The sequence below is a fragment of the Pelmatolapia mariae genome, linkage group LG6 (genome assembly GCF_036321145.2).
Source record: "Pelmatolapia mariae isolate MD_Pm_ZW linkage group LG6, Pm_UMD_F_2, whole genome shotgun sequence".
Taxonomy (NCBI): domain Eukaryota; kingdom Metazoa; phylum Chordata; class Actinopteri; order Cichliformes; family Cichlidae; genus Pelmatolapia; species Pelmatolapia mariae.
In genome coordinates, this window is record NC_086232.1 from 22020608 (window position 1) to 22048514 (window position 27907).

The window sequence follows — 27907 nt, forward strand, 5'->3', positions numbered from 1 at the left end:
CATTTATAGCGTAATTTATTACCCATTAACTAAATACGTGTATGATATACGACAGGAATACATAAGTAAACTTCATCACAACCATCAGGCTATTAGGCAATAATAAGGCTATAAATAGTCATTCAAGTTGACGTGGAATAAATAATAATTCATTTATGCAGTTTTTTGAGGCTGCAGGGTATTAAATCAATCAATAAGTCAAAGACTAATAAATATGGACATCTTAGTTGATGTTAAATATTAAAATTAATATATTTTTGAGACAGAAATAGGATTGAGTTGCTTCACCAGACTACAGGTCATTTTGTAATGCGAACTTTATGCTTTTATTAACAAGAATTGAAATAGAAAGTATAAAGAGTACAATTACAAGTGTAGTTACATAAAATATAAATTGTTTCCTTTATAGGTTTGTATTGAATATTTAAGATTTCATGTTTTTAACACCTTACCTCACATTGTCTTTTCCACAGACTTGTTTAGTCCTGATGAAGAAAGAACTCCAGAGAACACAGAAATAAAGCAGGCTGGATCTCATGTTTCACTCTTGTGTTTAAATGTCAGCAAAGAAAAACAAAATAAAGATCCAGTTTAATGAGACACAAACTGCCTAGATGAGATGCTTCTTTATTGTTTATTTTCAAAACACACTGAAATTTTCTACTTTCTTAGGCTTAATCTTTATAAGGTGGATGTGATGTTTACGCCTTTTGGAGGGTGTAACTGTCCCTGCTTTATATTTTATTTACAGTGTTCTTTTGAACTTGTAATTTTGCTGTTGTAAACATCGGTACCTTCTTAGAAATTACATTTAACTTTACAGTTGATCCGTGTGGCATACTGTTAAAATACATTAGGCCTTTATTATAATGTACATGTGGATTAGGGCAAATATACGTGGTGGTCATGTGAAAAAATAAGAATCCTCATGATTCAGTAGCTTGTACAACCACCTGTAGCAGCAATAAATGTGACTTTATCAGTCTCTCACAGCATTGTGGAGGAATTGTGTCCCACTCTTCTTTACAGCGTTGCTTCAGTTCATGGAAATTTGCAGGCATCGACTTGTGCACCGCTCACTTAAGGTCCCACCTCACTGTTACACTCAGGCTGAGGTCTGGGCTTTGACTGGGCCATTGCAGTGCCTTGATTCTTTTCTTTTTCAGCTATTCTGTTATAGATTTGCTGCTGTGCTCAGGATCATTGTCCTGTTGTGTGCACAATTTGGGCCAAGCTTTAACTAGCTAGCCTCCTCTATCCAAAGGAGAAGTCTTGCACTTTTCTCAGATGAAAACTTACAAAACTGCAAATCTAATCTCTAGATGTATGCTCAATCATCCAGGAAAGGAAATCCCAGAAAGCTGTTCATCTGAACATTATGTTTTCAGCTGGAGAAATGTCTCATCACTCATCCAAGTGAATTCTTCAGTCTGAAGAAGACTTGAAGAAGTCACCTGGATGAGTGACAAAATGTTTCTTTCACAGAGAAAGGGACATCCAAATGAACAGAATCGGCATTCTTGAATTTGCAAACCTAAACCATTCTACCATATGACAGAGAAGAGGCAACCCTTTCAAACAATGCCAGACCCCCCCCCCCCCCCACTCCCCCTTTTTACTATCATTTAACATGCTAAATGAGGCCTGCTTTTATAGAGGCACTCGCAATTGTTAATTTATTTAACCAAGTGGATTTGATTAGCAGCACCTGCCTAATGTTGTTGAACAAGTAAGAATGCACTTAGTTGTTCACATGACTTTATATTGCCATGCATATTATTGGATTTGTCATTTTAAAAAGAAAATCTGTTCACATGTACTACTTTTGGTATGAAATTGAAGAAATATTTGATTAATTCAGTGACAATTTTTATTATTTATTTTATTCACTTACATTGAAAAGTGACAGTTCTATAGATTTATTCAATGATGTGGGAAAATTTCGCCCCCTAGTGACTAAAATTGCGTTCTGCATCACTGTAAGTCAGCCTGCTGAAAACCTAGAACAGTGGCAAAAGTGTACAGTGAAACAAGCACTTCTGATAAATTATTTATTCCAAGATAAACACGGAATAGACACAAACAGTCATTTGGGGAATTTATTGAGTTTTATTGCATAAAATAATATATTAATTATCTAATCTATTACACCTATTCATTTACAAAAAAAAGGATCATTAATGAAAATAAATATTTCTGTGCAGTTTATTTGCACTGTCAAAGCAGGCAGAGAAATGCTGAGATCTATATACATGTAGGTTAATAAAAACACATTAAGTCATAGCCAAGGCAACCTTCATGATGCAGACAGAAAGAGGCTGCTGCTTTCAAAGTCCTTGATCTGATACTAATTCACTGACTTACTTCCCAAGTATCATCACTCAACAAACCCACCGTCATCGTTTCCCTGTATAATTTGCAGCACAGTTTTATGTACACATTGCATTGTTCACATTTTCCATTGTCAGTTCTCCCAAAAGGCTTCTCATGAAGATACATTAAAAATGTTTATCAACAAAGTTAGTAATAACGCAATATCAAAATTATTCACCTTCACCTTTGGCTGCACTTCACGTAGAAAAATATAAACGGTTTATAATAAGAAAATACATCATGTTGTTACAAAACTATTGCTTCAGAATATCACTAAAATACTCGTTTTCTTTGTAAAACATGATTCATTTGACCTTTCATGAGTGCACAACTTATTTTGGTTGTTTGAGTTCCCAGAGTCCTCTGTGGGAGGACAGGGGTAAAATGATATTAGTTAAAAGGCTAGAGGCAGATTTCAGGAACATGTCCAACAAAGTAAAAAAGAAAAAAAAATGCTTTGGAGAGCTTTGTGTTTCAGGGATTTGGTCTGCAGCATTCAAAATACATCCCTTTTGTATCCTGTATGCATTTTTATTCCTTTTTTGCAAAATAAAAATAAAATTAAAGTTTTAGCTTTTGGTCGGAGGAATTAACAAATCACACCTCCAAAGACTACAACTGCTAGCAGATACCGGATGGCTTTGCATCTTCTTTCCAAACATTTTCTAAAATTGCAAAGCACAATCACCTTCATTCTTCTTTGGAATCCATTATTTAGTGTTTAAGGCCAAACAAAGTTTGAAATAATAATAGCCCTGAGGGTCAGTTGAGAAGTCTGGGTTGAAAGCAAAAACCTTCGGCATTAAAGGCTAAACATGAGCAAGCTAATTGTTTGATTAAATAAATGTAGATATTATCTCTTAAATTGCTACGTGCACATCACATTCAGATTTTTGGGTTTCTACATTGGGTGCCAATATTAAAAAGGTACCTGGTCATTCACTAATATATGAATGGTATTATTTTCTTGAGCGTATTATTGCCTATTTAATTAGGAAATATATACAGGTATATATTAAACACTTTCCTCATTTAGTATTCTAAAAAAAGAAAAATTACAGTAGCATGCTTAAAGTAAAACTGAACAGATCTGTAGCAGAAATGTCCCATGTGTTTCTGACGTTTTTCAGCAAAAAGCCTGAAAGCACGGGCGGGCAGGCGTACAGCACAAGGCTTTGCATAAGTGACCTTTGTGTAACGCTTTAGTAACATTTTATGAACCAATAAAGCTTGCTGTTGATTTGCTGAGTGTATTAGGAACGTGACGCTTTAATGCGTGAGGCATTAATCACAGTTAATAAATCCAGTGCTTTATTGTTTCTAAACATGGTTTCATGACTGCACTCATGAGGTGCTATTTTTTTACTCTTGTAAAGGCAACATAACTCTTTACAGTGAGGTTTTCTCAGTTCCCAGAAAATGTAGAAAATCTTCTCTTTAAAGAAGTATGAAATGTAAAATACTAACACTTACACTCTTAAGAGATTTTAATAACCTCTTATGCAAAGCCTGAGATACGTTTGTAACACTGTAAAGGTTTCTTGGCTTTGATATTAAAGAGTAGTTGTGTATCGTATAAAACAACCTGTTGTTCTTTGACCGAGTTGCATAAACATGTGCCGAATGCAAAATCCTTTCGGTCGGCCAAGACGTGCATCACGTATATCCTCAAGTCACAAGAGCACCAGTTGATGCGAGATGAGTCACAGATGGTGTGTCTCGGTGTGAAAGCATCAGCGTTGCTTTAAGTCACCTTTATAGTAGACTTATGGACGCAGAGAAGGGAAACATATGGCACACCAATGAAGGCCCATTTCTCACTGGGCCAGAACATGATGACGGGACCTCGCTCTGGTGCCTCGGTAGCAACATCAAAGTAGGCGAAGCAAACGCAACCCAAATAGGAAGCCAGACAGATGAGGATGTGCCTGTAAGAGCAAAATGATCATGAATAAGCCTAACCTCTGAAATGATTTGCAGGCACAGCTGTAAAAGTTTAACAGTGTCTTGTTTTCCCTAAAACAAATCTGGGGAAGCCTGCAGTCAGCTGAGACTGAAGAAGTCACTTGGATGAGTGACAAAAGGTTTCTCCCACTGAAAACGCTACATCCAGATGAACAGAATCAACTTTTTGGGATTTTTCCAACTACTTCTGCAGCCATGTGAAAAAAGAAAGTTTTCACAGGACTCTATGCAGTTTGAAAAATAAAAAATTAAGATAAGCAAACTTGTATGGCTTTCATAGGAATTAAGAGGGTAAGTAACAGTCAGGTTCTGCTAAACATTTGCACTTGATTAACTAATTACCAGTAAGTGTGAACACTTCTACAAAACCAGAAGTTTTGACAGTTTGCTGGTCTAAAACATTCAGGTATTGGTTCTCACAATGACAGCCAATTCACCTGAGACTATGCAGAGAAATTGCAAAAAAGCAAACAAAAAAAAAATAACAACAGCTACATCTCAGAACCGCATTTAGCATGTCACATGTTAAAGTTCAAGACATTATAATAATAATAATAATAACAATAATAATAATGTATACTTTATTGATCCCCGTAGGGAAATTCCTCTCTGCATTTAACCCATTCACTCTGTGAAGCAGAAAGCCCCTTATCTCAAAAAAGACCATGACAGCATGCTGTGGCATGATCTTAAGAGAGCTGTGCATAAATACCCACAAACCTCAATTAAATAAAGCAACACTGTAAAGAACGCTAGGCCAAAGTTCCCCCACAATGATGTGAGAGGCTGATAAAGTCATACGGAAAACCAGTTATTCAAGTTAATGCTGAAAGGTGGTTTTTCTATTTTACGTGACGTAATTTCTCAAATTCCTCTTTTCTGTTTAATTTAACTTCAGTCTATTGAAGCTACTGCCTAGTTCCCCTCCCCCCTTCCTCCTCATATAAAAAACATAAATCACCTGAAATGAAAACTGGTTGACATTTTTTATTCATTTGTTTTAAGAAAAAAAGTATACAGTGCAACTGTAACTGTCTTGTAACACTTATTTTGCCTTTTAGTCTCACAGGATAAAATACACATTGTGATTAAGTGATACCATTAACACCTTATACAGCACTGAGTTTTCAGAGTCGACTTTGAGCTTACCAAGCACAGTGTAGGTAGGGAAAGTTGACAGATGACCACACTTCGCAGAATATCCTGTCACTGATCCAGCAAAGCAGAGCCAGCGCCCACCAGATCCCTGAGATCAGGCCCAGCTTGAACACACGTGGGTTTTCACACCTGCGATGACACAGTGAAGAACAATGTGAGCTGTGAAAATACAAATGCAACCAACTTGATGATTTATTCAGCATATAAATAGAAACAGTTCAATTTTGTTAAAATAGCAATACACTTCCTAGAATTACAGATCATACTGATTTTCTCGAAACAATCTGAAATATTTACAAAATAAATGCAATTAATCATATATGTAAAGTACACTGCTGCTAAACCCATGTTGGCCACTTGTGGGCAGCATATATATTCATCATTTATTCCTCTTCCTCTTTCACATCCAGACTATACAGACAAACATTAACATTTATTTTACCACATTTATTTTGAGGCACACGTTCGCATTTTTGTCTTAAAATAACTCCATTATCTAATATCTAGCTCTTCAGCTGCCAACTCTCCCAGTGACATTCACTTACATAATCATTTAATCCACTGTAATATAAAAATACTACAAAATCATAGTGGAAATTTTCTCAGTTTTAGCACACTAACATTAAAACATTGATCCTCATGTTTACATTTCTTTTTATCAATAAAATACTTCTGAAAATCTTATTTCTTGCCTAAAGAATCTTAAACCTCTGAGCCTCCTCCTCATCATACGCGGTCGCTTCCAGGACGTACTGGCCTTTTTGCCCAATTTTGGTGCTCTAAAAGCAGGAGGAATTTAGCAATTTTAATGGCACAGATGATTGCTCCAGCTAGATTTATCTGCACAAATTTCCTCATGGATACACCTCTGACCTAGAGAGATGTGCTAATCCAGAGTGCCACTGCCAAACTATTCTTAGTCTTACCCTCCTTAGGCACACCAGTCAGAGCCAGGCCAAACACTGAGTGCAGAGACAAAGAGGGGGACACAGAAGCCTGACTGTGACTAAATGGTGCTGACGATACAGGACTGGCAGTTTGTCACCTGCCCTTAAGTCAGTGCATTTGATGAAGTCAAACCATTTAAGAAGCCTCTACCTTTGAGTCACCATTGTTTCAAGGTGACACGAATCCCTGGATGGCATAGAACCTTTCCAGCTCAGCAACATAACCGGATTGAGCTAAACGGCAAACATCACTCTCACGCAGAGGCTCAGGAATCTTTTTAAGCAGAGGTGAACGACTTTACACTGACAGTGAAAGCAGAGATTAGATTAATTAGCAGTCAGTTGCGATCACACTGACTGATAAAGGCGATCTGGTCTCTGGGAATGTGGGAGTCATTCAAGCGAAAAAGCTCCGAAAGCTCTGACACCATGAATGTAACATTTGTCACTGACCTTCAGAGCCCCAAATCCATGTGGAGAATACTCAGCTGACTTATTTTTATTTAAACAAAAAGACACCTTTCCTATTTAATTAATTTAAGATAATTTGCACTGTAATCATAAGCCTGTGGAAATGTGGAATTTGGCCAGTAAGGAATACTAAGGTTGCCAGCATTGCATTATATGGACAAAAGTACTAGACCACACCTCTTAACCTTTGAATTCAGGCATTTCATTCAGTCCCACTGTCATAGGTGTATAAAATCAAGCACCTGGCCATTCAATCTGCCTTTACACTTTGTAAAGATTGGTGAAAGAATGGGTTATTCTAAAGAACTCACTGTATTTCAGCATGAAACTGTAATAGGATGCCACCGCTGGATTAAGTCAACTCAGTTACGGAGCACGACGAGTGCTAGGGGGCATAGAGTGCAAAAGTCGCAAACGCTCTGCTGACTCATTAACTGCAGAGCTCCAGACTTTCTCTGGCATTAACATCAGCCCAAAAACTGTGTGCTGGGAGCTCCATGGCCAAGCAATTCCTGTAGATGTAACACGTCGGTGGACCCGTACATTTATCTGCATACTGTATGTTCAGAAGTGGATGACTCCCTGGAAGCAGTGAGAAATAGTGCTACATCTTTATTTTTCTACATCTTTTATTTAAAAATAATAACAGCTACAGAAATTGCAAAACTTACTCATCACACCAGAATTAAAGATTTCTTATTTTAAAGTAAGTGTGCTGGTGAACTGAACTGGTAAACTGTCTCTATTACATAACTTGCCCAGAGAGAGGCAGGGAAAAAGGGTGTCACAGCTATGAAACCGCAACAGGAAGTACAAAAATAGATGGCCAGTGATGCATCTTCCCACTGGGAAGTGGGTCATTAAATTGTCATCAATACTGTAAAATACTGATTGTTCCAGTTAATCACAGAACACAAAAAGAGTGGCTATACCTCTTTATGTTACAATTTAAGTGTCAAAGTGCTTAAAAAAATATAAACTAATCGATAACTGTGAAGATGTGAAGACAAGATATGTGAAAGCAAGAAAAGAAAGCTTAATATGGGGCTTATGCATTAAAAATGCACAGGCCTCAAAACAGAAAGTCAATGAAACAGACTTGAAAAACACCTGTGAGCACTGCTGGCAAAGGTAGAAAAAAACCCTTCTGATTCATTGAATCAAAACTGGGGGAAAATGATTATTTCTCTTCAGCTGCATGAATTTGTTCATAAAATGACCTTAGAATGGGAGTTTCTATCCGTATATCTGCACGATTTGGTTCCCTATGGAAAAGAATTACCAAAGGAATTTAAGAAATCTTATTCTGAGACTTTGTAACGATGAAAAATGAGCTACAGGAAGATCAGTAACCGATTAAAACTTAGAAGAAGCACAGATGGGCTAGTAATCAGGAAGTACAGGGGGAGACAACACTGCTATTAGAGCCACTGTGACATCCTAATAGAAATTATGCTGCACATAGTGCTTCAGTTGAATAACAAGCCTCTGAAAGACAGACAGGCGTGCCCTTCAGACTTGGCAGATTAGAGATTATGACATGCAGTGCAAAAAAACCCCAACAACAACCTCTGTGGATAGCGTCATTTAAAAAAAAAAAGAAGAAAAACTCGCTGTCTGGCAAGATTAAAAAAACCAAAAAAAACCAAAACCAAAAACATGAAACAAAAACACAAGAAGAAATTTACTGAACAATGGGGGAAAGCGCTTTCAAATGACATACATTATTAACACACTCCCTTGACAAATTAAATAACTGAAAATAAAATGTTTATTTCTAATACTTAGTTGAAAACCCTTTGCTGGCAATGACAGCCAGAAGTCTTGAAATCATGGACATCACCAGATGCTGGTTCCCTCCGTTTTAGTGCTCTGGCAGGCCTTTACTGCAGCGACTTTCAGTTGCTGTTTGTTTGTGGGCCTTTCTGTCCAAAATTTAGTCTTCAACAAGTGTAATGCATGCTCAATTGGGTTAAGATCAGGTGACTGACTTGGCTCTTCAAAAATATTCCACTTCTTTGCTTGAATAAACTCTTGGGTTTCTTTGGCTATATGTTTTGGGTCATGGTCCATCTGTATTACGAAACACCAACCAACCAACTTGACTGGATTCAGCTGGATTTGAGCAGACAGCTTGTCTCTGAACACCTCAGAATTCATTTGGCTGCTTCTGTCCTGTGTCACATCATCAATAAACACTAGAGTCCCAGTGCAGCTGGCAGTCATGCACGCCCAAGCTATCACACTGCCTCCGCTGTGTTTTACAGATGATGTGGTATGCTTTGGATCATGAGCTGTTCCACACCTTCTCCATAGTTTTTTCTTGTCATCATTCTCACCACTCCATTCTGATCTTGGTTTCATCTGTCCAAAGAATGTTTTTCCAGAACTGTGCTGGCTTTTTAGATGATTTTTAGCAATGCCCAATCTGGCCTTTCTGGGGGTGATGAGTGGCTTGCACCTTGCAGTGAACCCTCTGTATTTACTTGCACACAGTCTTCTCTCTATGGTATACTTGGATATCAAAAAGACAATCTCCTGAAGAGTATTGTACACCTGGTTGGCTGTTGTGAAGGAGTTTCTCTTCACCATGGAAATGATTCTGCGATCATTCACCAATGTTCTACTATTGTAGCAATTTCTGAGATGGTTTTTTTTTCTGTTTTCGCAGCTTAAGGATGGCTTGTTTCACCTCCATGGAGAGCTCCTTTGAAAACAAAGGCCAAGTAGCTCTCCACTGTCTACTGTCTGGTCACAGCAAAATCTTCTAAATACAAGAACTACACCTCAAATCAACTCCAGTAACTGCCCACACCTCCCGATGAAATTGAGTCAATTGTCCAATTACTTTTGCCCCCTTTTAAAAAAAGAAAAAAGAAAAAAGGGTGGCACATGTTGAGGAGCTGAAACTCCTAAACCCTACATCCAATCTGAATGTGGATACCCTCAAATGAAAGCTGTGAGTCTACACATTATGTCCATGCCCATCATATAACTGTACTTGGAATATGCTTCAGTAAACAGGTAAAAAAAAATTGTGGCATTTTAATCATAAACATGGAGCAATAAAGCAGCAGCAAAGAGCAGCTATGAGAATCATCTCTAAGAAATCCCCAATAAACACTTAAATAAGTAAATATTGAACTGCTTACTTCATCATATGCACAGAATTATTACTACTTCTGTTGTAAACCTTATACATCAAGTCAGTTGGCCTGAAATATTTTACATAAATTACTCTTATCAAGCCAACGCCCTTTCCTGCCAGCAAATATATGTTGACAAAAACGTCACCACATAGCCGGATATCTGGAAACCTCCGCCCATCAGCCAGGAGATTATAGAAGGATGTGAGATAAGATACATGACATTAGATTAGTGCTTCTGCTTTGAGAGAAAGTGCTGGGGAATCTGAGGAGTATAATTGTGGGAGGCAAAGATAAGGGTGGAGCCCTGATGTGACTCTCCTCGCACTCGACTGTACAAAACAGAGGTCTGTGGCATACGTGACACAAAGCTGGACACTAATTAAATTTATCACTCAAGTTTCAGCGACTCCCATTCCTGTGGATCGTTTCAAAGCTGATGAACAACTATTTTTTTTCCTAAATACGGACCAAAATTGCTTGGTTGAACCTTGTTGAATCTTTGCCACAAATAAAATAGGTCTTTCATGTTAATGAGACGTTCAGTCTCAATGGGACTAAAGGTTAAATAAATAAAAATAAAACCTCTCTAGTACAGGGCGGAACCTCTGCTTGAAAGAAAACGGTTATTAGAAAGGTATACCTAATAAAGTGGTCATAAATAACACTGAAGCTTCAATATGTGGAGTCAAAACACCAGTGGGTGACTTCACGGTGCCTACATCCATCTTGTAACAGAAACAGGATGCTTTTATTTCCTCCCCCAAGCATGTTACTATTTAACCTTATTATCTGTGATATGTTCCATGAGCTGTTTCACATACATCAAATTCATAATAAGATCTTAAAACTTACTATAATACTAACAATGTTCTCCATTTGCATTGGTTTCATGCATCACGCTCAGTGTACATTGCGTACATAACTTTGCAGTCACTAAAAATTGTGTCCATGATGGAATTTTCTTCTACACACCACTCTGAAAAAACGCTGCAGGCTAGTTATAATAGTATTAAAGTATTCCAGGTTTGTAATTTTATATACTTTTCATTTCAGAAACCCTCTGCATGCTCACAATTGACTCACAGAACATGTTGTTCTTGCTGGCCTGAAAGCTGACTTGGATTGAAACCAACAACTAAGTTTTCTGTCCTTTGTGAGGGCAAAAGTCCATCAGTCGGGGCAACAGGAACTCTCTCACACTTGGAACAACAAAAACAAGCAGTTTCAATGGATGACTGGCACTGGCAGTAATGTGAAGAATTACTAACAGGTTGAACAATAGATGAATTTTGGGGACTGATGGTGGTGAGTAAGGGTTATGGGAAACGGAAGCAACGGAACATACATCCACGTTACTGTGACGGCTAGGAAGCATTAAGGACACAAACACGCAGAAAAACAGAGTGAAAGGCTTGTTGTGCTTTCAGGAACTTTCTTCCACATAATAAGTTTGGAACAGACACACCAGACAGTACAAAAAGGTGAAAGGTGGCATGTTAACAATGCACCGACTTCACTATTTGACTTCTGTTATTTAAACAGTTCAAGACTTAAAGAGGTGATAAAGCACATTGTTGATAAGTCAGGTTATCATACTTCCCATGCATCAACTCTGGAACACATTTCCCTGCCTATAAAGGCATGACTGAAACAAAGCCGGAGACTTCATAGAGGACTGCTGGTTTACATTATTTGGGGCTGATAAAAATTCATTCTTTGTGATTTATGCTACATCCTTTGATGCTGCAGTCGCTTCTTATTTACAGCCAATGTTATTTCCAGTTGGGCGCATGCCAGACGTTTCCGCCAAACAAACCTCTGTCAATAGCCCTGATCTACAGCCATCCTGTGAGTCACTATAGAAGACGACAACATTTAGGTGGGTGCTAAGTAACGTGATCGCATAAAACCAAAACATATAAAACAATCCAAAGTTTCAGCACTGCTGGACTTTCTCACTTCTAAGTGAGACTCAATTATGTTGGTGAACGAGAACTACATCATTGACTTCACATGGTTTGCGTTAACTTTCACGGAAAAAGAGTCTTCATCACCACAGAAAGCTGCTTTAGAGCCGAGCCACTGATATTTCTGTTAGTGAAAGTTACAGTTTTATTCTAACAAAGCAGGCTGTCAGAGGGAGGGGGACAATAGCTGCCCAGTACAAGACGCATACAGCGCATGCCACAGGCAGTTACGTTTTCCAGCAACGCAGAGCAGTTTTCAGCTTTTAACACACATATTTTAGAAATCCCCATAAATTCCTAACAGAAAAGTTAGAATGTCACTATACAGGCTATCAACTTTCCTGCAGCTGAAGTAGTGTGCACTCGAAACCACCCAAACAGAAGAGTTATCAGAATCTGAATACTTTAATAATTCTTAAGGAAATTATTTTGGTTACAAGAAGGATAAAAGAATAAAAAAATTAAGAATAAACCAAAATACCTATTAAGCTGGAAGACAATCAGAGTGAGTAAATTTCAGGAGGTTTTGAGATTGAGGCTACGTCCACACTAGCCCGGATAGATTTGAAAACGGCGTTTTCATCTGAAAACGCTCCGCGTCCACACTAGCGTTTTCAGTCATTTTCACAGAGTTGCGTGCCTACATTGAAACAGCCGAAAATACTTACGTTCCAGTACTGCGCATACGTGCAACGCAAGAAGATTCGACCTGCCTCATTTCTGTCTGCCGCTTATTTACTTTCCGGCTCTTTGAAACGTTGCAGCAAAATGTTGAGGAAAAGCACCGAGTTTTTTAAATGGACTAACAATGAGCTGGAGTTGCTGCTGCGAGTAACACAAAAGTATAAAGTTGCAACTGCGAGTGAGAGTTAAAAAATTTGAAGAAAAGTTATCTGGAGCATGTACAGACTGATATTAATCTTTAATAGGGCTGTCAAAATTGAGAGCAAACAAAACAACTGCTGTAGAATGCCCTACACTATCTTAGTTTAATTGGTCACATGACTGCATCACATGACTAACATGCGTCATCATTTTAGAAAGTCTCCATTTTCGCTGTCCACACTGCGATGCGAAAGCACCGTTTTCAAATGTATGCGTTTTTGAGAGCGTTTCCAAAATGCTGCGTTTTCCATGAGCGAAAACGCCGTCTCAGTGTGGACGGGAGGCCAAAACGGAGAGAAAACGATGCGTTTTCAAACGCATTAGTGTGGACGTAGCCTGAGACAGGATTTCAAAGTGGAGAGAGAGAGAGCAAAGCTTTCCACTTCCAGGGGTTTGTTTTTGTGATACTATCCCCACTGAGCAAATGTGGCCCTTAGTGACATTTTAAGCCTTTTGGCAGTGATCTTTTGTGTGTGAGTGCATGTTTTTAAGTGTTTTTCAACTGGACATGACTAATAAGGGTTAGATTTGATTGAGAATATGACTGTGACATTGCACACATAACTAGGCCCTTAGAAATACTCTGCTTTATCATCAGTGACACTCAGGAAGGCACCATAATTATCTAAATAAACATCAAGCTGTGTTAAAGAAGACTTCAAACTAGTGGCTGAGACCATAAACCCATTAGGAACATGTGGTCATAAGTTGCGTGAGCAGTAAGATAATTTTCTCACAGACTTCTGCACAATCACACATCTTTTTATAAATCAGCCAACAGATTCACCACCTGCTTCCTATAAGGGGTTTATAAAAATAAACTTTTACTTTACTTACTTTAGGTTTAAAAAGTTCTGCATCGTCTTCCCTCTTTTGACGCTCAGAGCATGTCCACATTTGATACATAGTCCATGTAGTTTACTCAGTGTGCCACTTCTGGCTCAGACCTACTCGGCTACTTACACTCATCTGTGCTGTTTAAACAAACACACACAGTCATACTCTTCCGTCTTACCTTTTCAGCTCAGTAATGAGCAGCACGGTACATGGGATTCCCAGAGTCATGAGTGACAGTGAGTTGACAACAGGTTTCACAAAGGCCAGCCCCGTGGTGATCCCTGATAAGATGCCGATGACCACTTTGAATCTCGACCTAGATGGATTAATGAACAAAACAGACAGATATTGCTGCAATACTCCATGAACACAATTGTAAAATACAGAGGGAGTGTTTGGATGACTCAGATGTGCTCCAGAAATTATTATGACCCACTTAAGGTGCACATAACAAACACGCTCAGCTCTAATCAAAAGGCTGGGCAAAACAAGTAGCAGCCTGAAGTGAGAGCAAGCAGCCGTGGCAGCTTGGTGACAATACAAGGAGAAGTAAAGACATGTGATGCAGCTTTTACTGGTGTCAGCTATCTTAGAAAGGCCTATTATTAAACAGGAGTGTCACAGCAGCTGAGATATCATGTGACAACAGTGAGCTCTAATACAGTAATGTACTAAATGCATATGCTACATATTTGACCATGTGAAGAAAAAAATGTTTGCCCCGCCTTGCACGGGACAAACCTACACTGTATCTGCTTTAGTGTTTATTCTTAATTATTGCATTATAAGTATGTGTAACACAGACACTACCATCAGATGCCACCAGCTGTGAATAATTCCAGTCAGAGCTAAACACTTTTAGCTGCTTGAATGATAATTAAGAGTTAAGAGCATGAAGGATAGGCCTCGGGCCTGATTACTGGTAGAGCTTCTGAATTAAGAAATCACTTAAACAGAACCTGTCTGACAAAATGAAGTACCGGTAGGCTAAATGAGCTCAAAAGCAGCAGAACAATAATCTAAAACACACCAGCAAGTTCACCTCTGAATGTCTCAAACAACCCCAAAATGAAGGTTTTGGAGTGACCAGGTCAAGGTCTGCACCTTAAATCTGATTGAGTTGCTTTGACATGACCTTAAACCATGCTCGAAAATCCTCCAGTGTGCCTGAATTAAAACAATTCTGCAAAGAAGAGAGGGCCAAAATTCCTCCAAAGTGATGTAAAAGACTGTAACTTTGTTTAATGATGGGAAACATTTTATTGTGGCAAATATTGCAGAAAAAGAAAACCCAATTAGGAAAGGGGTAAATAGTTTTTCACAGGACTACATATCTACACATGCACATAGCTGAAGCTCTTTTTTTACAATAATAATAATAATAAATAATAGTAATAGTTGTTGTTATCAACATACCGATCCCTCCTGAATATCCTGGGTAAATACCTCTTTGGAAACCACATGGCTATGGCACACATGAGCACCCATAATATGGCTAGCTCGTCCAGCATTTGGCCAAGAAAGCTGAGGGTGGCATGAAAATAAGTCGATCCAATACCTTGGAGAAAGGAAGAGACACAGAAGGACAGTGATAGATGTTTAAGTTTTGTATTCAAAGGGCAGGATAAATGAGACAGTCTGTGTTTTGTTACATGCTCCCTCTCTCTTTTATAACATCAGAACATAACTGAGAATAGCAAACGTAGAGTTAAAATGTTCCCCCTCTAAAACGACGAGTTCAAAACGATAACCGAAAAACAGAGCACAGTTGGAACGCCACAATCATCACACATCGAACAGGACCGGCTGTTATCTACGATGGAAACTTTGGAAGCCGTTTTCAAGCTGCTAAACATGTGGGTTTCACGTTATTGTGCAAATGTTTGCCAAATATTTTATGAGGAAAGGCAGTCATTGTGTTACAGTGAATGTAAAGGCCTCTTTTGTTGGCCTTTAATTTGCAAACAGTTATTTAGAAATGAAGCCTTGAAATGCTGCAGAGAGATGCAGCAGTCACTTTCCCCTCCTTGTTTATTACGGTAGAACAGACTTTTTATTATCAGGTGCAACATTTCAGCAGACTTCTTATCAAATGTTGCTCCCACTCAGTTGTTACTAATCGTGAAAACCTGTCATGGTTCTCAACCTAGGCATGAGAATGAGCCATTCAATAAAAGACTTAAAGAAGCATTCATGTAAATGAATCAGCAGCTCCTTCATAATCAGTCAGGCAAAGAAAAAAATGGCTAACTAAGGAGTGCTAGTTGGATATAACAGATATGCGTAAAGATGAAATGGTTAAAAAAGCAAAAATAGCTCTTTTTTTAAGACTGGTCCTTTTTTCCATTAAAACTAAAAGTAGAATCCAGGTTCTTTGTGACTTGACAGGATATGAATATGTTGCCTTCAGCTCAGTGAGGGGTGTAATTTCTTAATTCAAAGCCTTAATTTACACGTTCTTATTTTTGATCTGCTGACAGATCAAAATATGGATGCAAAGTAGCCAAACTATATGTGCACACACTGCTGAGGCTAAGGCGAAATAAAAAGAAGCTGGATGTTGTTTTTGAACTAGAAACTATAGGCTTGCTTTTCTATTCGAGTCAAAGTTCACCACAACTGCTGAAACAGAGGAAAAGACATGAAACCATGTGACCCGTTGCTGGCACTGGCTTTGTTTTAAAAAGCCTCCAGAATCAAAGAAAAGAAAATGGATGCAGTCCAAGATACACAGATAAGGATTTATGGTATGGACCAAGAATGTTCAACTGTCTGAGAGGCTCCAACAAAGCAAGGAGACTGCGTTTATTTCCCTTTACATTGGACCACACATGGGCCACAGAGGAAAACACCCAGCTCGAGTTCTTTAAATCTGACCCATAGATCCTGCTACTCAGTCAGTTATGCAAATCTTGTTCAACTACTTTTTTTTCCCAACACCCACCAAGGTTACCTCCTTGGAACAGAGGTGGGGTCGCTCTCGGGTTATCTTTGCTGACAGGGCAACCCGAGCGTTTGCAAAACAGCATCGATGGGAAAAGGCTCTCTATTGAACTGTGTACATGAAGAAGCACCATTAAAGGCCTAAATATTGAATGAGACATAATGAATTCAAAATCAATCTAAAGATGGTGATAGAGGCCACAGCTGAGAAACTGTGCACCCCAACAGTGCCACTGCGGTACAAGCGTATACAGATCACTCCTTTGGTCTAAAGCCTGGAAACTAGTTCAAATTAAATGTCCATCGTAACCGCCTAGAGACCAAGTCGACATACTTTAACCTTCTGGTTTGTACTAGTTAACAGTGCAAACCCCTCAGATACTTTGCTTACTCTCATGAAAAATAAAGGAAAAAAATAATATTTTTTTGCTATGAATAAAGTCCTACAGGAATACACTATTTTTTTTTTTTTAATTGGTTTGTGGACTATTTACTCAGTCCCTTAACCCTTACTTACACACTCATTTGACCCGTTTTGACAGCAGTAAAAATACCTCAAATGGCCTTTTTTAGCTTCAAATTTGATAACTTTTGGCATCTGCACAATGACAGTAACGATGATCAACTCAGTTCAAATATATTTAGATGAATATGGCTGTTACATTTTCGTGTCTTGGGTAAAACTTGACATGAGAGTGTAAGATATTATATATTTTTCTCCATAAACAAATGTTGTAAAACCTAAACAAAAAAATAATAAATAAATAAAAAAAACACTGTCTGCTCTCTAATCCACAAAGTACGGATTAGTCATACATTTATTAATGCCAAATACTATATTTATACTATGCAGACAGTGAATATGAACAGTATGTTAGGGTTAACAACTTAACACTTGATCTAATGCAATCTGATGTAGCAGCCCAGCTATAAAGGCCTCCTTTATGAATCCTATAATGCTCAGTTTCTTTTTACAGTCATAGCAGTGTTAGTGGCACTTATGTACTAGACTGAATTATGCTGATGTGGTTTTCTAGTGAGTCTCCTTATGTATGCAAAAAGTGCAGTGCACTACCTCTATCAACAAACCCACATATAAAGCCCAAAAATGACAACGATCAAACAAGGAGCCCTGCAACAGATGGTCAGGCCCCCACGCAGATCCTTGATCTCAACATCTCAGAGTTAGTCTGAGATTAAAGGAAGAGACAGACTAAACAACAGAAAACTGGCAAATCTTCCCAAGATGCCTGACAACTGGTGATCTGTATGACATCCACTATTTTTATTTATTTATTTATTTGAAGCCTCCCTATCTGACGCTTGCTTTATGTACCACGTGTACAGATAAGAAATGAAAAATAAATAAATAAAAATGAAGGGTTGAGAGAGGTCAGCAGCCAACTTACCGACCACAACTAGCAGTATCCATATGAGGTAAATCCCACTGTTGAAATGTTTTGCATATTGGCGGAACAAGCACATTAATATCGGCGGCAAAACAAAAAACAAAATGTTGCTGATCTGAAATGATAAACAACAGAAAAGTCTTTGTCACTGATCCCGCAGCAAAGAGCCAGCAATGCCCGTCAAAAGTTGATCAGTGTGCGGGCCTCGGTGGCTGTTCAGAGACTGGCATGCAAAACCTGTAAACTGCTACTAACAATAAATATCATGATGCTGAAGCTGAAAAGCAGCCAGACTGCTCAGCTAAACAGTCGTTAACCTGGGAAGTAAAGCAAAAGAGCCATTAAACTACAAAAGAAAGAAAGGAAAGGGGAGTAAAACAAAACAAGCAGTGCAACAGAGACAACAGCGAGAAGAGGAAATGCAGAAAGGCTTTGACTGTAAACAAAACTGTAACATGCAAAACAGCGAGAACAACAACAACTACAAAAAGCCCCGTTCTCAGAACCGACCGTGTTGTAAAACTCAGCGATGCTGGGGTAAATAAGGTAATTGCCTTCACACCAGTCCACCTCGGAGCTACCAGCCTGCAACTGGTCCCAAAACATCACATTAACGTTACTCATGTCTGAACTAGTTCTGTCGGATGGACAGCGCCGAGCAGACAGCACATAAAAACAACCGAGGAGGGGAAAGTCGCTATCCGTCGGCTCGCTGGCTGCACGCTAGATCCTAACGTCTGAGTCCTGGCACGTATCGGCCACCCGAGCCTGTGACACACTGGGGAAATCGTTATGGAGCTGCATTTTGAGCACGTCCTTCTTCCACAAAGCCTCCTGCTCGTCGTGACGCTCTGCCTCGTCCACTGACAGCTGCTCGGTCTGCGACTCAAAGAGTGCTCAGGCTGCAAGAGAACTCGCTCCCGCCTGCTTCCTTCTTCGGTCAAACGTAGGTCAGGAAGGAAGAGTTTACTTATTTTTGTCATGGTAATTTAAAAAAAGAGTAGTGGTGGTGGGGGGTGAGATACTTAAAGTTTGTATGTTCAAGTCAGCAGTAGTCAAAGAATACTGATGCTTTATATTTTCTAGCAGACTTTTATATGAAGTGAGCCACATGTTGCCCAGTGTATGGAAGTTCAGCAGCTTTTTTCTTTCTTTCTTTCTTTCTTTTTTTTTTTTGCTGTCTCTAAAACAGAATTACGGTTAATATCTCCAAATTTCGATTTTCTCGAGAATAATGAATGACAATAATACATTTCTACCCTTTTCCCTTCCATAAACAAATCGAGCTTTCTTTTTTAAGTCACAATTATTTTTTTTAATTTTGACTTATTTCTATCTGTTTTGTTTTTTATTAGCAACAAGCTTCCATACCAAACTGAACCAAATCCACAGTTTTATTGTTCTTTAAAAGTAGACCCAAGTAAGAAAAACAAAAACAAAATAAAAAATACAATAAAATAACTAGTGTTTTCATGATATGCTATATTTTCTATATCTGTATGTTTTTTGTGTAAATTTTATGTAATGTGCCTGGAAATTAGACGTTTTGCTAAAATGTAATGTTTACATGTTGTATTTTCATCTACTAGTGTCCATTCATATGCGTTGACCCTGTTAAATAAATAAAAATAACAGAATACTAACAAAAATGACATAACTATTACTTAATACATTTGGTGTGAAAAGTGGGTGATGTCTTTGTAAGACTTTAAATCTGATCTAAATACAGTTACAAATCCAAAATGTACACACATTTTTTACTATCAAAAGCTATGACTGAGTAAATTAGCAGGCCCTGTCCAACCTCTGTGCAATATGTTTGAGACTTCTGGTCTATTCTTTCTGCTCAATTTTGTGTGGGACAGCCCTGTTATTGTGCACTCACATGTATTGACACTGGTTGATACATGCAAAAGAAAGCTGTCTTTTACATTGTAGTGATAATATTTAGTTTAAAACTTACTATTCCAGAAATAGGAACGATTAACTACTTTAATTTATCTGGTTTTCTTGACTTCTTGACTTGCCTTTAGATTGCACCTCTTTAAAAAAAAACACCTTTGCTGTATTAATTGATAATATCAAGTTTTCAGTAAAGAGTAAAAAAGGCCTGTCATCTCATAATAAAAATGAGTAACTTTGTTCAAAAGCTGCATCAACAGCTAACATAGCTGCATGCCTATTTTTATCAGTATTTTTCTAAGGGTGTTGTACAAGTGAGCAGTTAATTATGGTAGCCTTTATCAAACTGGCTAAGTGTTTTTCAAACAGATACAGTCTGTTTATTTTGAAGCTGATTAGGCCAGTATTCAAAGAACGTATCTCTCGCCAGACTGGGATGGGAATTATCTTAACATCTCAGCTCCTTATGCACTCTCTGGCACCCTCTGGCCGACGCATGCTCCGTGGCTCAATAATAATCCCCTCAATATGCAGATTGTTTTAAATCCACAACACCTCCACTGTAACAAGGATTAATACATATTCTATTCTTTGTCATTTCTGTGCCTTTCTTTGAGATTTTTGGCTGTTATATATATATATATATATATATATATATAGATAGATATATATATAGATAGATAGATAGATAGATAGATAGATAGATAGATAGATAGACACACATAATTAGGAAATGAACACAGTTACACAATACTTTATAGTATAACATATCAATTCTTGTATAACATAAGTTAATAGTATAACATTTTAATAACCCTAAAATTTTCAGCGAACCAGTTATCGCGATAGCATTTCAGGTCTATGTGAGACCACGAGGCGGATATCCGGTCTCTTTTCCGTGGCGGACCGTCGGAGGGTCGGTTTGGCAAAATGAAGGTAACGTATTTCTTTAACTGTGTTTCTCTTCGTGTTGTTGCTTTCTGTTAAATATTACGATATGATGAAAGCTGACAATGTAAACTTTAAAGCGGGCTGATTTAAAGCAGGAATGGTGGCTCGGCCGCTCAGGATGAGCTTTGATTATGAAAATGGGAGCTAGCTGACGAGCCTGTCGGAGAACGCTGTGGAAACATGGCCGCACTCTGAGCGAAATGTGGGTCCAGTTTAAGTCTCGTTTTACTCAAATGAAACGTAGTTATACCTTTACGTCCTCTCCCCTGCACTGTGATAATGTTACCCACTGAGCCGGCTGTGTCAAAAGTTAAAGCCGGAGTTTTCTGAGCTTTGAGCCGGCAGAGAAGCTAACAGGCCCCCGAGCCACCTTCTCACCCCCTGATTCAAACATTAGCTCACGCCAGACAGGCTCACGATGTCGGTAACCGCTGCTTCTCGTCAGCAATGTTTTTGTTTGTTTGTTTTTAGCAAACAAACAAACAAAAATCATTGAAAGCTTTAGCAGCTCAGTTCGCAACATTCAGATGCACATTGACTCGCGGTTACCTGTGTGCACATCCAGTAACGTGGTAATTGCTCCTTTTTTTTTTTCAGCTGAACATCTCATTTCCCGCTACTGGCTGCCAGAAGCTGATTGAAGTTGATGATGAGCGAAAGCTGCGTACCTTCTATGAGAAGCGAATGGCCACTGAGGTGGCTGCTGACCCTCTGGGAGATGAGTGGAAGGTGAGTTTTTGTGTGATGTTTGGTAAATATGTGGCACACCAGCAGACCCTTTCTGACTGACCCGTAGTCGTTAAGGGGGGACGGCGTGTTGCCAGAGGAACAGTGGAGCTGCTTTCAGATGCAACCAGCCCATATAACCATGGATGATTGAAACAGCTGTGCTCCCTCAATTTTTAATGCAGTTAACTTGGATTATATGTGAGTGATTATGTGGAAAGAAAAGCTAGATATGACCCTGCCAAAAGTCTGGTTTGCTTGTGAGTATTCAGTGAGAATTTGACCTTAATCATCTTGGCAGATTTGCTATGAAATGAAATTCCTAGAAAGGATGTGAAGCAACATATCTATGCTTTTGCAGGGCTATGTAGTGCGCATCAGCGGAGGAAACGACAAGCAGGGTTTCCCCATGAAGCAAGGTGTGCTGACCACCGGCCGTGTGCGCCTGCTCCTCAGCAAGGGCCACTCCTGCTACCGTCCCCGCAGGACTGGTGAGCGCAAGCGCAAGTCTGTGCGTGGCTGCATCGTTGATGCCAACCTCAGCGTTCTCAACTTGGTCATCGTCAAGAAAGGTAACATGCTTAGTGTGCGCGCATTATATGTCACATAATTTTGATTATCTCTTTGGAGTCGTGTATAAATGATGCATGATGGCACGCCAGCAGACCCTTTTGGATTTTCCTGTATTCATTAAGGGGGGACAGTGTGTGTTGCCAGAGTAACTGTGAAGCTGCTCACCAGATGCGACCAGTCCTAGTAACAGTGGCTGGTTGAACTGCAATGCTCTCCCATTGTTTTAACTGCTGCCATAATAATGTGGTAAAAATGAAACTAGTATTTTTAAAGTTTAAGAAGCTTGGAAAGAAAGCGACTTGACTTAACCTCCTAAGACCCGAACTCTTTCATGGCATGCATTTTTAATTTCTCTTTGATATTTGGGCTGATTGGGACCTGATGAATATAAAAACAAAGAATTACCAGATTTTTTATTTTTTTTTTACCTAATTTTTGTTTCTAAGAAAAATGAGCCACATATGAGGATATTCATTTAAAATTTTGATAGAACAGTAGCAGTATAATGTCCTTGTAAGTGGATATCGGGCCCTTTTAAAGCAAAATTGAGTATTTTGGTCTAAATAACCCAAAATGTGATGTCCACATATGTGGACGCCAGGTCCTAGGAGGTTAAAAAGGTTTCTTAAAATGGAGAACTACAAGCGTCTTGGATGAGGTGAAGCATAAAGAACTCCTGTCACTTCCTTTCCAAGCTCCTTAGACTACCATGACCTTGATGACTGAGAACATATACAGATATAGTATTTTAAGCTTTCTCTATTTGAGTCTCTTTAACTGTCATAAGTTAGCTTTTGGTTTGGTGTGATGCTCAGAAGACAAAACTAAACAAATGCATAAACTTCAAGTGCTCATTTTAAAGTAACTCAATTTAAGTGGGTTGTTTTTTCACCAATGCTACACTAAGCTTCATTAAATTTGGCTAGGAGGGTTTTCCATAATCTGACTGATGAGGTTTGCTGTCTCTGTTCTTCTGCATTGGTGGACAAATCATTTGTAATTTATTTAGATAAAACCTCATATCTTTCTGTAACTGCTAAGACACCCAAATTCTGGTACATGGTAGGAAAATAAGACTCTGACGTGTATACTTTGAGCATTTTATGCCTCAACACTTCCCAAATTGTTGAGGCTTTTCTCTCGTTCTGTCAAAACTAAGCTTCACTGCTTTGCAAGTATTAGTTTGTTAAACAGTGAACTGAATAGTAAGTTCAGCCATTTGACACTCGTAGTATTTAGGACTGTTACAATCCTGTTCTGTTGGTGCTAGAAATACTTTTAAGAATTCTTCAGACTTGATTGATTGACCATCCTTATCTTTGTAACTCACAGGTGAGAAGGACATTCCCGGGCTGACCGACAGCACTGTCCCTCGCCGCCTTGGTCCCAAGAGGGCCAGCAAGATCCGCAAGCTCTTCAACTTGTCCAAGGAGGATGATGTTAGGCAGTATGTTGTGAGGAGACCCCTTACTAAAGAAGGTAAGACACTTTTTCATTTTGAGAAATGTCTCCCTCCATGTGGAAACAAAATTATGATGTAAAGCGCTGCCAGAAGCATGCCAGACCAGCAGGTGGCACTATAATGCTGACTGTATATGTAAATGTTGACCAGTCTAATGATAATGATAGTATGGAGCACATCTTTAATGTTAAAGGTTTTCCAGAAAATTGAAACGGCACATCTATATTGGCAATTACTGTAGCATTCAGAATAAACTAAAAGTGAGCTTAAGGTCCTACATAAATGTCTTTTGACTAAAATTTGTGGAGGTGGGGTTTAGCTGGGGTGGTCAGTACTTAGTTTTCTGGGATTTTTGGAGGTGTAAGTGCTTTCTTTTCCCACTTTGGCTCTTGTAGAGTTTAACTCCTGACAAACTCAACAGTGGTGCAGTAGGAGGTCTTTTTTAATTCCTTCCTATTTTTTGAAGCGTAAGAGCGGGAACAGTTATAAAAACAGGTCTTTGATGCTCATCCGCCAGTGAGTGCATCTGTAGACTTTTTTAGGACTCCATTATGTAAACACAACCTTGGTGAGATGAAGAAGATAGACGTGTTGTATGTAACAAGCATGAGGCAGACTAAAACTGAGTTGTGGAAGTTTCTGTATGGATTCTGACCAGTGTATGTAAAGAAGTAATAAACATTATTTTCCTTGTGTAAGCATTTGTTTGTTCTGGAGTTTGTGTGATGTCTGTGCTTGTAAGATTGTGTTTGTGGTAAAGCCATTTAAACTCATCACTAAAAAGAGAGTGCCATTAAATATAGTCTTGTTGATGAGCTCACATGGTTATTCAAATTTGGTGTAAAAGAGCTGGGATCAGGAACAAGCTGAAAAATGAATTTTATGATAATAAACTTGATTCAGCAGAAGTGGAGACTGCAGGTAACTCCCAGGTGTGCTGTATTGGAAATATTCAGTTTGTGTGAATTGTGTTCTGCCTAGTAATGAATCATCAGCAAGGCTTTGATTAATGCAGGGTGCCAGCATGCAGACAGATCAAAGTTACTGTTCTTTTGTAGAATTGGAAAGTAAGTAATGTGCTTCCTTTGAGGTAGTACAGTACGAGTTGTGTGTACAGACATAGAAATTAGGTACATTAAGCTTCTTTCTCATTACCACACTTGACCTTGAACTGTGTCAGTACTGACTCTTTCAATCCTCTCGCTTTGGTAGGTAAGAAGCCCAGAACTAAGGCTCCCAAGATCCAGAGACTGGTGACTCCTCGTGTGCTGCAGCACAAGCGCCGCCGCATCGCACTGAAGAGACAGCGCACCCAGAAGAACAAGGAGGAGGCCTCAGAGTATGCAAAGCTGCTGGCCAAGAGGATGAAGGTATGTGTTAATCTAGGCCTTTATTATCCTTAACCAGCATCAAAGATCACACTACTTTGCTTTTGTCGTGTAGCTGAACACAAAAAAATTTTTTCTAGTGGTTTAGATCAATGAATATAATGTGACAAATAATTTCTGGCAGGTGTGATATTTCCACTAGTGTTGGAGCGGCTGTATTACATCAACTACATTGTGTCTAACAACATATTGTAATAAATGTCCTTAAATGCACTTTAAGTTATGATTTAATCTTTATTCACTTGAAATTTAAAGTATAGGATTGTGTTTTTTATCGTTTTGAGTTGCCTTACATGATATAGCTGTAATGGCATTCAGCAGGTTTGCTTCTGAAAAACATTCGAGCACGTGATGGTGAAATGTTAAAGAGACATAAAGTAGGACATGTGGAAACTGTTTGACACGCATTTGTTCTTGTAAACAGGAGGCCAAGGAGAAGCGCCAGGAACAGATTGCCAAGAGGCGCCGCCTCTCCTCTCTGAGGGCATCCACATCCAAGTCAGAGTCCAGCCAGAAGTAAAATGGAATCAAATAAAGTCATGTTTTGCTGAAACGGTGTTGTGCAGTTGTCACTTATTTTCTCTTCCAGATATCTGCCTATGAAGTGACGCATTAGACTATTTTTGTCAGTCCCTTGCGTACCTACATGCATGCGGATGCAACAAGAAATTTTAGTTAGTGGTGGATAATCTGGCCTGAAGAGTTTTAACTCTTGAGTTAGACTATATGGAAGTCCAATGTATAAATAACTGTTTTTTTCTGACTTAATGAGAGGTAGTCAAGGAAACTACACAGAAGTATTAACAAAAGTATATGAAAGTAAGAAACAATTTAAATGGAACAATTTAGAAAAGCAGACACACTGGAGATCAAACACTAGGGGCTATCGAGGCCTTGATTTAGCAGGGTGACAAGTGTGGGGAGAAAAGTTTACCATCCTTCAAGTTTGATGAATAAACTTTGTGGAAATTAGAAATTGGTCTACACTGAGCCTACAGTCGTGCATGATACAGCCTCAGATCAGTGGTTGCTATTATACTGTACTGCAATAGTATTTTTATTATTTGGTGTAAGTGAATTCTGGTCCACACTCCAAGCCAGTTGGTGGTGGTAATGCACCACATCATTGTTTGACAACTGCCAAAACAAAAAAGGAGGTAACCAATGAGAGGAAATTGCTCAAGACTTCGAGAGGAAGAGCTTGAGAACTTGAAGTCCTAGGATCTGGTGTGGAAACCCACTCCCTAACAACACAAGGCCTGATGAGACTAACAGTTCTGAACGTGGTGGCTTTGGGCCTTGGATTGCAGGACAGAAATGTCTTCTGCCTCTAGTCTGCTTTGGCGGAAAAACATCTTGTGTACCCTATTTTCAGTGTGAGTGTGGTGGTTTTCTCCTAGTCACTATTAGAACTTAATACTTCATCGCACAGAGGCCATTTTGTGATAGATATAGATATTTGTATTACTGAGCAGTTAAGCAGGTACCTAAGTTACCTGATTTGGGTCATTAGGCGTTTTAAAAAGTATTACTGCCATTTCTGTCTTTTTCTGGTGGTAAATTGAATTTATTTGCCACAGTGATTAACTCCAATTTACTCCTGACCCCATTGGTCGAGATGTGAACCTTGGTGCGCATAATTTTATACTTCAGTTAATGGTTGTCTTGTCCACATTGCTAAAAGCTTTAGAGTAATTCTTCACAAATTAGAAGTATAGTAATCACAGTGCAAGGTTTTTGGGTTGTTTTTTTTTTTAAACCACAGCTCCATGGTCCCAAAGTTCAAAAACCCTACTGGGAACTTTTAATTAGGAAAGGGAGGAAAAGTCATATTTATTATTCACATATTACACAGACTGTGTGCTGACTGAACAGGCTCAGACAGAAGCAGTGCAGTCCCTGCCTATTTTCAAGCATCATTAAAGTTACACCATGTAAAATCTCACCATTCTTATGCCTCCTAATTAAAGTCCATAAACCGAGCTACAGTAGCTCTGCTAACTCTGGTAATTCTGACTGTCGTTGAGTAAATTTGTTTAATCTCTTTATTTGCTTTTTGGGCAAGTGAAGTTACAAAAATCTCTTCAATTATATGTGCTTTGGTAGACAGAAATAAAACCTTTGTAGACTGTTTGGAGTAACTTTTCATAATGTGGGACTTTAGTATTGAATTTTCAAAAGTGAATTTTCTGCTCTAGTTGTATTTAGCAACTGAAAATATTATGGCAGCACTGAGAAGACAAATCATTAACGGTGAGTGGTCAGATACAGGTGATGGTGTGGCTGTCTTAGTTGTCTTTCGGTACCAGAACTTTAAAAAACTGACTCAGTTCTTGCCTGAGGTTCAGACCAGGAAGAACCTAACTATAATACTGAACCTGAAGTATGATCCTCCCACCCACCAGGGAACCATTGGCAACTGTGGGTTAACCACCTCCTGCTGAAGTCAAACAACCAGTCCAGAGACAGACTCTAATGTAGTATCACTTTCATCGCTCACCCCTGAACTCCTGTTAACCATAACGAGTGTGGCCTCTAAACAGTAACTAAGAAAACATATCAGAAGGCATCCTAGTAATTAGTGACTTAATTATTTGGGGTATTATTATTATTAGTAGTAGTAGTAGTAGTAGTAGTAGTAGTATTGTGCTTGGGACTTTGGACTCTACCGATTACACAGAGGTCTCTTCCTCTGGGCGGATTAAAGGGCCAGTTTATCCAAATGACCAAAGCTGTGTATAAACTGGATGGTGTCAGGCTTCAAATATATGCATCAGTCCCCTCCACAGTCCACTGTGTTG

General features: G+C 38.8%; 2 protein-coding genes across 2 annotated transcripts; one reads left to right on the forward strand and one right to left on the reverse strand.

Annotated features, from left to right (window-relative positions):
* Window positions 1–1861: 1861 nt before the first annotated feature.
* On the reverse strand, window positions 1862–18996 carry LOC134629161 (alkaline ceramidase 2-like). The gene is made up of 6 exons (XM_063476215.1): window positions 18615–18996; window positions 18105–18219; window positions 15169–15310; window positions 13931–14068; window positions 5488–5625; window positions 1862–4301 (listed from the first exon to the last, which is right to left on the reverse strand). The coding sequence occupies exons 1-6, from the start codon at window positions 18726–18728 to the stop codon at window positions 4118–4120; spliced, it is 831 nt and encodes a 276-aa protein (XP_063332285.1). The 5' UTR covers window positions 18729–18996; the 3' UTR covers window positions 1862–4117.
* Window positions 18997–20840: 1844 nt separating this feature from the next.
* rps6 (ribosomal protein S6) lies at window positions 20841–25659 on the forward strand. Its single transcript, XM_063475281.1, has 6 exons — window positions 20841–20942; window positions 21555–21686; window positions 22045–22255; window positions 23589–23735; window positions 24931–25088; window positions 25531–25659. The coding sequence occupies exons 1-6, from the start codon at window positions 20937–20939 to the stop codon at window positions 25624–25626; spliced, it is 750 nt and encodes a 249-aa protein (XP_063331351.1). The 5' UTR covers window positions 20841–20936; the 3' UTR covers window positions 25627–25659.
* Window positions 25660–27907: the final 2248 nt, after the last annotated feature.

What these genes read in the sequence shown, in the direction of transcription:
- LOC134629161 (XM_063476215.1), bottom strand. Translation starts at nt 18,728, where the DNA reads ATGAGTAACGTTAATGTGATGTTTTGGGACCAGTTGCAGGCTGGTAGC. An exon ending in TCGCTGAGTTTTACAACACG is followed by an intron (nt 18,220 to 18,614) that starts GTCGGTTCTGAG and finishes TTATCATTTCAG; the next exon opens with ATCAGCAACATTTTGTTTTT. An exon ending in GATACTGCTAGTTGTGGTCG is followed by an intron (nt 15,311 to 18,104) that starts GTAAGTTGGCTG and finishes CCTTTCTCCAAG; the next exon opens with GTATTGGATCGACTTATTTT.
- rps6 (XM_063475281.1), top strand. An exon ending in CTCTGGGAGATGAGTGGAAG is followed by an intron (nt 21,687 to 22,044) that starts GTGAGTTTTTGT and finishes ATGCTTTTGCAG; the next exon opens with GGCTATGTAGTGCGCATCAG. An exon ending in CTTGGTCATCGTCAAGAAAG is followed by an intron (nt 22,256 to 23,588) that starts GTAACATGCTTA and finishes TGTAACTCACAG; the next exon opens with GTGAGAAGGACATTCCCGGG.